Source organism: Saccoglossus kowalevskii, chromosome 19 (genome assembly GCF_978046115.1).
Source record: "Saccoglossus kowalevskii chromosome 19, keSacKowa6.1, whole genome shotgun sequence".
Lineage (NCBI taxonomy): Eukaryota > Metazoa > Hemichordata > Enteropneusta > Harrimaniidae > Saccoglossus > Saccoglossus kowalevskii.
In genome coordinates, this window is record NC_140659.1 from 12,604,622 (window position 1) to 12,616,727 (window position 12,106).

General features: G+C 34.2%; 1 protein-coding gene across 2 annotated transcripts; it reads left to right on the forward strand.

Annotated features, from left to right (window-relative positions):
- The first annotated feature begins 2,681 nt into the window (after positions 1-2,681).
- On the forward strand, positions 2,682-11,687 carry LOC102801322 (uncharacterized). 2 transcript variants are annotated; one of them, XR_014927498.1, is made up of 7 exons: positions 2,682-2,729; positions 7,569-7,747; positions 8,046-8,183; positions 8,877-9,080; positions 9,526-9,789; positions 10,309-10,619; positions 10,654-11,687. XR_014927498.1 is itself a non-coding variant. In XM_085494105.1 (6 exons), the coding sequence occupies exons 2-6, from the start codon at positions 7,576-7,578 to the stop codon at positions 10,500-10,502; spliced, it is 972 nt and encodes a 323-aa protein (XP_085350231.1). In that variant the 5' UTR covers positions 2,682-2,729; positions 7,569-7,575; the 3' UTR covers positions 10,503-11,687. The 2 variants fall into 2 exon arrangements, 1 of the variants encoding a protein (XP_085350231.1); XM_085494105.1 differs by having other exon boundaries at positions 10,309-11,687.
- The last annotated feature ends 419 nt before the right edge of the window (positions 11,688-12,106 follow it).

Genomic DNA, 12,106 nt, shown 5'->3' on the forward strand with positions numbered 1-12,106 from the left:
ATTTTCACTATTCTACTAAACACATGTCCAAAATAAAACAAATCTATCAGGTAGAGGGTAATGCAATGCATCGCAATTTTGTGAGGTCATGTGATACACGGTGGCTTTCAGTTAGAGGGGCTTTTGAAGCAGTACTTATCAATCTTAAAGCCATGTTCTGCTGCCTGCAAAGTGATGCTAAAAGTGGAGATAGTACAGCTAGAGGAATGCTCAATGAAATGGATACTTTTGATTTTTTGGCCATATTGCATCTTATGGCAGATGTATTGTATTGTCTTGGGCAGTTAAGTTGTGTTTTTCAGAAAACTTACCTAGATTTATAATCTGTTGATGGGCATATTAAAGCTGTTGTCAATGTACTTAAAAATATGAAGGATGACCCAGGGCGCAGACTAAAATCATTTCTTAGTTCAGTCCCAGAAACTCCCAGTGAATTATACATGAAAGTAGCAGCTGCCAATCTTACAAGTGATATTGAGTTTGTTACAAGTAAATCTTCAAGTGATGAAGCCATGAATACCATCAAAAATAATTCCAACTTAAGAAAGTGGTTTGTTTCTTGCAAACCTGAAATTTTAGATAAGCTTGTTGATAATTTAGAAACGGGATTTCCTGAATCTAATTATCGCAAGGCTTTTCATATATTTATCTCATCTCATTTATCTAAAGCAACATCTCCAGAATACAAGCAATATGGTTTTGAGGAAATTGAAACTTTATGTAGTTTTTATGGGACACCCAAAACCACAAATGATGGTATGCAACATGCACCTGTTATTGATTCTGATAAGTTAAAAGATAAGTGGCCAAAGGTGAGAAAATCATGAGAAATTATTATATGCAATGTAGTTTTCAAGATACTTGGGAATCTTTACAAGGACCACAAGCTTGCTTGCCAACTCTTTATCCAAATATTGCTAAATTGGTCACAATTTCACTTATAATACCTGTTAATACTGTAGACTGTGAGCGAAGTTTTCTATATACAATGTTATCAAAACCAAGGGAGAGCTAGATTAAAAGTTTTTCAGTGAGTGCTTTGATGTCTATTGCCTTGGGCACACCACCGCTGAGGGAAATGCTATCCTTCAATTTTAGGAGGGCATTTCAAACATGGTGTTTTATGAAACAAAGAAGAAGAATAGACACTTCTAAGTCTATTCAGCCAACAAGTACTGTGAAAACATGAATGATTGCATGCTAAAACTGATTAAACATCTGAAAAAATTAAACAAAGAAATTGACTGTTTTGGTTATTCTGATGACTGTATAGATGAATAGAAAGTCAAACATGTTTAGTAAATAATACCAGATTATTGTATGTCAAAGATTTATTAATAAATCTGATATATCTGCAGGAATACATTGTCATTGTCAATGATTGTGGTTGTGTGACAAATCCAGCGTAACCTTCTGACCTCTGGACAAACCACACCCCAGCATTCTTTTTGAAGCAAGAAATTTGTTGGTATCTAATTCTGACTTTTCAGATTTTTTTCATAGACCCGGAGGAAACACAGAAACTCCAACCTAAACATGCAAGGGATTAGAATGTGCGTACGTAAAGTCGTTATCATAACACATTTATCTCAAAACTAAATGAGACAGGAACTACAACATTCCCCTAGGGGGGTACCACCATGGCCACAACATAATCACTTTGAAGTGTTATTTTCAGCTAGGAAATCACATCTAGTGTGTAAATAAATATAAAATATTAAACGGGGCTACCAGTCTTGCCGAGCGTTCAGGCAGCAAATTTCGGTACGTGCCAAGTTTCGGTCCCGAGCATCTATCGGGATCAATTTTGTTCGGCACGTGCGGACTCGGTCCAGACCGTTCACACACACGTTTCGGGATGTACTGCCTCTGTCCCGATTCCGACACGTCTATAGATCTCTAATGTGAACTCCACTAATGGCGAGATGTAGGGACACTATAATAAATATAACTAAATATAAAAATTGTTTTGTTGCCCCAGCGAGCGACCGAAAAAGCAATACAAATTTCGGGCAGATTTTTTTTTTTAATAGGCATAAATATTAAAAACATTTTAAGTAGGAAAAAAATGTGTTTCCTCTAAAAATTAACGACGTTGTTTGATCCCCGGGGTCCCCGGGGATAAGTGGCGACTTTGAACCTCGGGTTGTTTATATTTAAATACAAAAGACTAAAAAAAAACACTTTGAATTTTGTCTTTAATATCTAGCATGCGTTTGATTGATTCCCATACACCTCGACTTTTTACGATACCCTTAGTTTTCACGGGTTTAAAAATAATAATTTTGGCCTAATTCACTGCACGCTAAGCCTGTATGGATTTGACGTATGTATTAGCTCGTATCAAGTGAATAAATATGGGCGAGTCATGACAAATTCTAAATAGGCCGAGCCCCTACCGACTGTTTTGGTAAAACATACACACCGATCAGAATTCGTAACTGGAGTCAATCTGTTTAATGTTCTTGATTTTATACTGCTAGTATATCAGACAAAACCGTGTCAAAACCTCTAAATACTAGCACAGACGACTGAATACAATCCGTGAGGGTCAAGGATTGCAAAACATTGAAATAATATAAAAATAACTATTTGTAATCGTCTTTATGAGGTATTTTAAATTCATTAATACTGATATATTCATAAATACTGGTGTGGTTTAAATCCACTCGGCAATTCACCAGTATTCTGCAACAGTCATTTACATTGCGGAGCAATCGGACAAATCGGTAAGTATATTTACCTCCGCTAGGATGTTTATGTTTTCGGTAGTGTTGGATTTTTTCGTGATTGGGCCGGAAAGCTTGCCGTTGGCGTACGGTTTATATGAAAACGGCATTTTGTGGAACGATTTTACATGAACATATAGGGAGAGGTTTGCCTTTTCAATCGACCCTAGATACACAGAGTGAAAATCCTGTGGGAAACTCAATTTGGTTTTGTTTTTTTCTTTAAAAAAATAGAACATTATTATTTGAGTATGATAAATGTATACTATAGGGCAGGGATATTAGTGAGGATATATAATTTACATCAATGACATTGGTCTGAGCTTTCGAAACTCCTTTTGTTTTTGTGTCTTCGTGTTCTTTGCGTGCTAGCTCAAATTGATTGGATTAGGTTAGTCGGAATGCCTCAGTGGTTAGCATTTTGTCTGGGACACTTTCCACCCTATGCGTGAATTCGAGCCCCAAGTTGCATGTTAGTTATTTGCCTGTAATTAAAAAAAAAACATTTCCCCAATCAAATGTCTCTGCTGGTTAACATAACTGTTCCCAACGTGGTCTAAACATGAGCGGTACGGACTAAATACCAGGCTTACCATGTGCATAGTGTAATGATGATAAAGCTAACGGAGGTAGGGCCAATAATTTGAAATCATGGGAATAGCTGGAAGTGTGTGTCCACTGATTTTCTAAGCTGTCTAAATGTGCGTTTGTATTTTTCTTGAGTGTCCAAACATTTTTTCTCTACAACAACTTGCCCGATTTTTTTCCACCTTCATGATTTCAAATGATAGATCCCAAAGTGAAACATGTGATTGTCATTGGTGATTGACGACTATTTACAAACATTATCAAATTATTCGACGTAGCACGTGGCTCAACGCGCATGTTGTGATTGGACAATAAAGGGGTGTTACAAACTTGTCTATGAGGTATTGTGGCGGGTGGCCACGTGGTAACTAACACCGCCGGCATACAGCATGATGAAATGTATGGATTCAGCAATGACAATACTTAAAATACTCTTCATGGTTTGTGTTGGTCGTGTTCATTACAGACATTTCGAACTGACGTTGTGTGCACGATTTCAAATCGTGTGTTGTTGTGTGAATTTTCGATTTTCCTGTTGTTGATTTAAAGAAAAGTGGGCGCAGCCCAAATCGTAATATTTGTTTTTGAATATCTTCTTAGGTTAGTGCAAAATATCAGGGGGTTTGAAGAACAGGGTTCCGCTTCACTCAACCCAGAATCATTGAGCCTGGTTTTCCTATTACACTAGAGGTTTTTCATTAATCTGATTTTCTTGGTGCTTTAAAAAACGGAAAAAAAACATAGTGCAATGAGGCTCTTTTTGTAATATAAGTCAAATCAAACACATCTCACATTAGTCTCTTCTTTGAATTTCAAAAATGCTTAAAGATGCAATAATACGAGAACGTATATTGTACGGAAGCAGTCAACGAAAGATTTCCTGTAAAAAGCTGTTCCAGCGAGGTTTTGAGAGTGAGCGGGGAAATATCGTATATGTCTGTGGGAGGGAGAGATTTTCCAGGAGAACATTTTTATTTCTTTGCACACTGTTGAACGGGTGAAATATATTTTGGTACGATTTTTATTTTTATTTTAATTCATGTAATTGGTAGTTTACAATGAGCCGCTTAACAACTTACTTGGACACATGTATTTTCTTTGTCAATAATACGTATGGTACACCACATAGCCTGAGATCTCTCAGTAAGTGGAACATCCGTTCCCTTAACCCATCGCAACGACCATTCTGTGAGCACAGAAGCTGTTCTACAAAAACGTTTATTAGTGAAAGAAGGGCACGCTACACATGCATTTTTGACTTCCATGTGCGAAGCACACAATGGAAGTCTTTGCAGTTAGTTTGTGTGTATGCGTGTGTGTCCGTCTGTTCCACTGCTATCTCAAGAACATTACATCGGTTTTTGATGCTCTGTGCCGGTGCGCAGATTAATTAGTTTTTGGTAAAAATATGTACATATTATTTACCTAATTTGCATGATAATTAGCTAATTTTTAGCTGTTTCATGACTGCTCCACTGATATCTAAACAACCACTCATTGGATTTCGACGAAACTTGGTACATAGATGCTCTGAACTTATGCGCAGATTTGATTAGTTATTTGGTAAAAGTCCGTGCATATTAATTACCTAATTTGCATAACAATTAGTAAGTGTTCTTTTTTCCCACTGATACCTCAAGTACTAATCACATTTCAATGAAACTTTAGTTTGATAGTTCTAGGGTAATATCAGTACATATTAATTACCTAATTTGTATAATTAATTTTCAGCTTTTAATATTTCAAGTAATAAGCATTAAATTTCAATGAAACTTGGAACATAGATACTCAAAGACTATGCAGAGACCTGATTAGTTTCAGGGTAAATAATTGTTCATAATAATTGCATAATTAATTAATTAATGTTCAGCTTTTCAACTGATTATCTCCAGTAATCATCACATTTCAATGAATCTACACTATGCAGGGACCCAATTAGTTTTCAACTTTCACACTGGTATCTCAAGTACTAATCATCACATGTCAATGAAACTTTGTACATGGATGCTGTAAGACAATAAACAGACCTGATTAATTGTGGGTTAAAATCTGTACATATCAATTACCTAATTTGCATAATTAACCAATTCTAAGCTATCACACTGATATCTAAAGTTCTGATTATTCCATTTCAATGAAACTTAGTACAAAGTTGCTCTAGGACAATGTACAAACCTGATTAGTTTGGGGTTAAAATTTCATATTGATTCATAATTCGCATAATAATTCATAATTTGTTTGTTCTAATCACATTTCAATAAAACTCATTAGTTTTAAACTCAAATCTGACTTCTAGGGATGTCGGCAAGAATTTATTTAAAGGAATTGCATGCAGTTCTCTGATCCTGTAAAAGTACCGTAACACCCGTACATAATTAAATAATTGGAGGCCGCTGCAAATGAATATGCAGTACGCAGCTGTATATGTTGGCTCTAACAATTACATTTCCCATACGTATTATAATGAAGTAACAATACCACCATACCTTCAATTTTATTTAGGAAATCTTCTTGTTCTCGTCTTTCTCAGTAAATCTAAAAGGTAATCTGTCCAAATTGCTTCTTGAACGAGGATGCCACCTGTTTACGTGCATGACACAAGTTACCAGTTACTTGACCAGGCAAATAGTGCTCATTTTAAACACCTTGTTTACGATAGGTGTCTCATAAAAAAAGTAACAACCTAAATTGTTGTTTAATATTAGTTTTCAGAATATATATATGACATTTCTAAATAATAGTGAAATAATTATATTTATATTGCTATAGACTAAGATGGGCTCATTAAGATTAAGCGCAAATTCGCACAGGTGTGTAAAAATCATTATTAGATGGCATTCAACATTGAGGCTCCGCCAATAGAAAATCAATATATTAGATCACAGGGAATTAAAGCCTGGCCAGCGCTGCATCGTGTATGTTCAACTTGTTAACTGAACTTATGACACGTATATTGTAGACACACGGTCGAATATATATGTATCTGTTTATTTTTTTAAAATACTAAAATCAATAAATTTGTCGCAACATGCACAGTATGCCTGCTGACAATAGTGTGGGGGTACATCTATTTAAAAGTGCCGTCTTGAAAACTGTCTACCAGTTGTCAATTTTGCTGGGCAGCAACTCAAATTTCACTACTTTCACTACTACCGACGGCGTTTTGAAGATAAATACATTGTCAATAATTTGTGAAAATTTCAAAACAAAAGGTCAAAGCGTCTAGGAGCTATTTTTTTTAAAGTTCTGGGATGTGCACAAAAAGAAGCTGAGATAATTGCCAATTTACATAACAATTCACTCAGTAAGAAGTTTGCTAATACTCATAAATTAAAATGGCTGTAACAGTTCCAAATTTAAATGTATTATCGTTTTGTTAAAAGTTAAATATAGTGCATAATATGGAGATACCGTCATTTCTTTTTTTACCATCTTTCTTTTTGATTATTTAAAATCGTTTTTGAGTATTTCCCACTATTCACAATTCTACAACATTTCAACAGTCTATAGCCAAGACTGTTTGAATAATAAGTGCCCAAGAACCTGCATCTCTACCTTAAGGTCTAGTGTTTTGGGATAAAACATCATTGGCGATTGTGTTTCAAAAGTGCTTCAAATTGAATCATTTAGAGAAAAAATTGTAAATAACATGTGCGTCTGTTGTAATGTGGTTTGAAGCATCGCCACTGTTTACCAAATCCGGGAATATCAAACTCCATTGGGAAACAAAGAACTGCACCAAGTGTCTTGATTTCCAATTGAAGTATTTGAATTTAATGTTATATCCCCGTAAAACACCAAGTGTTTTATATTGGAAATGTGTATATTTGTGTATTTACAATGTGCTTAACTTCATCAAATAGTGTTTTAATTACTCTAAAAAATATCTTTCCAAAAATACTAAAAAACTAATGTTTTCATAGAAAATACATATGTTTTATATTAATATGCGCATGTTTTCAATTGACAGTAAGCTACTAATTTAAACAGTGTGTTTTCATAAAAAAACATTTACATATTTACCAGATTTAAAGTGTAGAGTAGTGTGGTCTGGGGGTTAGTGTGTTCTTTTGACATACTGAAAGTCGTAGATTCAAATTCCTCACTAGCCGATTAGGAATGTGTTACTTGAAATAGTTGTTAAAACAGTTTTTTATTTGCTTCATTTCAAAGGCCAGTGCAACTAAATATCAAAACAGCATATGATAAAAACAATATATTAGAAATAATAAATTATGATTGTTATGTCAGGAGAAAAATGGAAGCCAATAAAGAAACTATCAGAAGATGCTTACTATCTGAGCCAAAGTACGTTGAACACTGGTACTGTTTTGACACGATCGGATCTGAGCTTTTTGAGAAAATTACATTGGAACATCCACACTATCATCTTTACAGTGTGGAAAAAGAAATTCTGAAAAAGCACGCAGGCAAGTATATCGCTTATTGCTATTCATGCTAGTATTTATAATAATATGTCAAGGGTATGTCTATATTTCAGTTCATCAGTAAATGTATGCTGTATGCCAATATATATCAATGTTCATAATTAAAAATGAAATGAATCATTGTTATGTTCATTATACAAACGAGTGAAAAGACATATTATTATATTTAAACACTTCCACAGTGTAAAACTAACGACACCTGTGTTCAGCATTCAGTTTTAAATAGTAAACATGCTACTGGGAACATTTTGTTTCATTATATTGATTTTAAACATTGCAGATGAAATCGTCTCGGATTTGCAAGATGCTAGCGTTTGTGAGCTAGGTGCTGGAAATGGTGATAAAACCATCCCTCTGTTTTCATCGTTATTGAAAAACAATAAATCAATCACCTACATTCCAATAGATGTAGCTAAAGGTACGTTTACAAATATGAGAAAAACATTTTTAGTCCCCGTTCGGACGCAGTCCGAAAACGGGGACTTATGTTTTGCCCTATGTACGTCCGTCCGTGCGTCCGTGATCACCTGTATCTCGAACATGCATGGACCGATTAAGTTCAAACTTCACTCATACATCACACATTATAAGGCCGAAAATGCATCAAAATCGCACATTTTCACCATTCCGGACCCGGATCTCAGTTATGCATGGACGGATTTTGTTCAAATTTGGTACATACATTAAACATAATAGGACCTTGATGCACGTCATTTTTTTTTCGGATCAAGTTCGAAATAGCCGACTGGCGGCCATTTTGTTTTAAAGAATTCAGTTCTGGATCCGTATCCGAGACATGTCTGGATTGATCAAGTTCAAACTTCACACACACAAGTTACACCATGTCACAAATATGTATATGCATTTGTTTCATGATCTCATTAACGATAGCCAAATGGGGGCCGCTTTAAGGCCGAAAATCTTGTAATATAGCACTTTGTCATGTACTGGCCGAATACGTTTCTGTCAGCACCATATGATATTACACTTAATCATCGGTGTGCTACCTTGTCTGTATATTATCAATATATTTGTATTTTCAGTCATGCTAAAGAAAAAAGATTTCGATTTATAAGACGATTAATAAACACTGTCACATTTTTTAAAATAGATTTCATGGAACACCACGCAGACCTATTAATGAAGCAGTTCCGTGGTTTGAAAGTGAAACCGTTTCATGGGTTGTACGCCGATGGTTTGCAACATGTCAAGGGTTTAAATCAGCAAAAGCTGATATTATTCATTGGTAACAGCTTCGGTAATATACCGATGAACAATATGGAATCGTTTTTGACGCAAGTAAATGACGCAATGGGTAAGACACACGCTATTATTGTTCAAAATAACATGAGGTTATTCAGAAAAAAACACACGGAATTTTAGTCTGTGCGCATTGGACAGCAAAGGTACCACTTACAGCGCCTGGTGGTAAACTACTTCTGAATTTTAAATTTTTGTTTTCAATGATCAATCGTACATAAACAACGAAATGTACCGATTACAGGGCTAGGCGTATGATAAATCAATAGGTTATGTTAGTACAGTTATTATAATTTATTTGTTTCTGTTAATTTTGTCGCCATTACACGTCATGGGTGAACTCATCGAAAATATCAAAATACTGTGAGACATCATCTTGTCATGTGTATGCAAATGACTATGCAAATCATATAAAATGCATAAGTAGATTTTCATCTAATACAATCTACACGTATCCTATTTACTGCAATAATGTAATACCTTGTAATTCAATTTCTCAGGGAGCAATGATAGACTGTTGATTGGCATTGATATTAAACAAAACGAAGACGAGCAAGTTAGAAATTACTCACACGTTACCTTTGGTAACTTTATTTCGAACTTGCTGACTCGATTAAACCGAGAATATGGAGCAGATTTCAATATGGACAAATTTCGTATATACACAAAATATGTTATGAGTGAGAATATGGATACATTCATAAAAAGACCACAATATATTAAGATTGGATTTCAGAGCACATGTGAACAAGTCGTATACCTACGTGAGTATCCATTATATATTTGATAATTTGGTGAAAACAAATCTTATGGGGTATCAGATAATAAGTGAGAACTATTTCTCCGTCAGTTCCATGTATATGATTCATGTTTTCAAATGGCATGTTTATCGATTGAATCATCACAAAAATACATACCAATCTGTAATTAAGTATTATTTTATGCTTGCACTGTTAGAATATGAGCATTTTTAAACCAGAACCAAGATTCAATGAATGCGATGTTGTCATGCCATGTATTTGATCTGTTAATAAGACTACAGATATTGATGATAGGAATGCTAACCGATGCCCCCCCCTCCCCCAAATATTTTTGAAAATAATGTTTCGTGGTAGTAAAATAACAATGGGCATTATAACTCAGGTGAATAACAACATTGTACCGCTTAAATACTGTGTGTTTAAATTTCTCTGTGGTGAATTACGTCTGTAGCACATCAAACCTGCAATGTATATATGTATATACAATATTTTTGATCTACTAACTTATTTTTTCGTGTACAGGTCGTTTGGATTTGAAGATACATTTAAATAAAGGGGAGGTCATTTATGGTCACGAACCAGAAAATCTAAGCATAAAATGGAACTGGGAACAATTCGAAGATGTTATGAACAAATCTGGATTTGCTGTGGAAAAAAAGTGGAGTGACGATCAACAGAGTTTTGGTGTAGCTTTGATGAAAAAAGTTTATACATAAATTATGGCAATTATCGCTAACTTCATCTTCACACACTAGAAGAATGATAATATATAACAATTGATATTGAATAAATACTTCCTGTATAATCAGTATACTAGTACACATGCCTCGAAAGTAAGTGTTAGTCCCCTACGCACAAATTTCGAAGGGTGGGTTTATAATTTCATATCTCTCTGTACCACAAACGTTCATTTTTTGCTTCATATTTCATGAATGCAATGGTTTATCGAATAGATGTAAAATAACCCACTACTAGCAATCTTTTTTTTCCTATTCGTACTTTGTCAGTTTTCATTCAAATTTTGTGCATATATTATACATGAAAACCAACGAGTATGGTATTCCTGTCAACATGGCTTTTGTAGATTACGAGAACTCAACATAAGGTTGTGCTTGATGCCTTAAAACGACATTGCTTATCCCTGAGTTTTGACAGTGATAATGACAGTGACAGTTTGGAACTATTCGTGCTAGTTCTCTTTAAACCAGTATAGATTAATGTTATCTTCGCCACTATTTAAACCTTTGAAAATTATAATAAAAATTGAAGTTCACATAGCATGCTCATATTAGCATTCTTTTTTTGTATTTTCTCTCACAGGAAATGTCTATTAATCAGTTAGTTATACACCAGCTTACATAAACTGGATGACGTAACTATTTCAATCTAGCACTATTTTTTTTTAATAACATTTGTTTATTGAAAAAAATATGTAAAGATATCAATAACCTTTTATTTTACGAAATAATTTGACAGACTTGTTAGTGAGCATTAATTTAAACTGTAAACTAATTGGGCCGGCAATCATAATTTTCCGGTTTTGCTATCAATATCTATAATACTAGTCACTTGGTACATTGATATTATTAGTCGGGGCTTCTACATTATTAATTACATGGTTGCATAATAATTGGTTTTCAGCTTTTTATTCATATATATAATACTAATACTACTACTAATAATAATATAATATTAATACGTTTATTCATCCTGAAGTAAGAAGTAACAAATACAATAATTGGTATGATACAAATTACAGAAAATGGATGAAAGGAGCTTCAGAAAATAGCTCTAGCTAGTCTGAGCCCAGCCTTTGTAAATAAAACTGAGTATGTGAGGGACGTGTATTTTAGGTAGTAAGTGAATAAATGAATGAAATAAATAAATAATAAAATGAATAATGGCTAAATATCAATTATTTTTATGCAATAAATGTAATTTTAAAAGTTTCCCGGATACTAACAGAGCCAGTCTAAGTTGTTTCTTTTTCCCCCTGAAAATAATGAAATTGTTTTTTTTACTGTTGATCGTTAATCTATTTGAATCACACCATAATTGCACTTTATTTAGTTCTGATGTCACATGAGTAAGATCAATGTCACCTGTTCCTGAATAAGTATGAAAAGGATTGGAATCATCGGCGAAAAGACGGAAATAAAAGAACGTTGAAGAATTAGGTAGGTCATTTATATAAATGGGAAAACATGCTTGAACAGGATATCATACTTTTTTAAATATGCAGGAATTGTTCATTGACAATACTTTCAATAACTTTGCTAAACAGGGGTGGAATTGATACTGGCCTATAATTTTCTAACTG

Bases quoted from the DNA above. Each gene is read 5' to 3' on its own strand.
- LOC102801322 (XM_085494105.1), top strand. From the start codon at position 7,576: ATGGAAGCCAATAAAGAAACTATCAGAAGATGCTTACTATCTGAGCCA. The intron at 8,184-8,876 runs GTACGTTTACAA...TTTTTAAAATAG, and splicing joins TCCAATAGATGTAGCTAAAG to ATTTCATGGAACACCACGCA. The intron at 9,790-10,308 runs GTGAGTATCCAT...TTTCGTGTACAG, and splicing joins TGAACAAGTCGTATACCTAC to GTCGTTTGGATTTGAAGATA.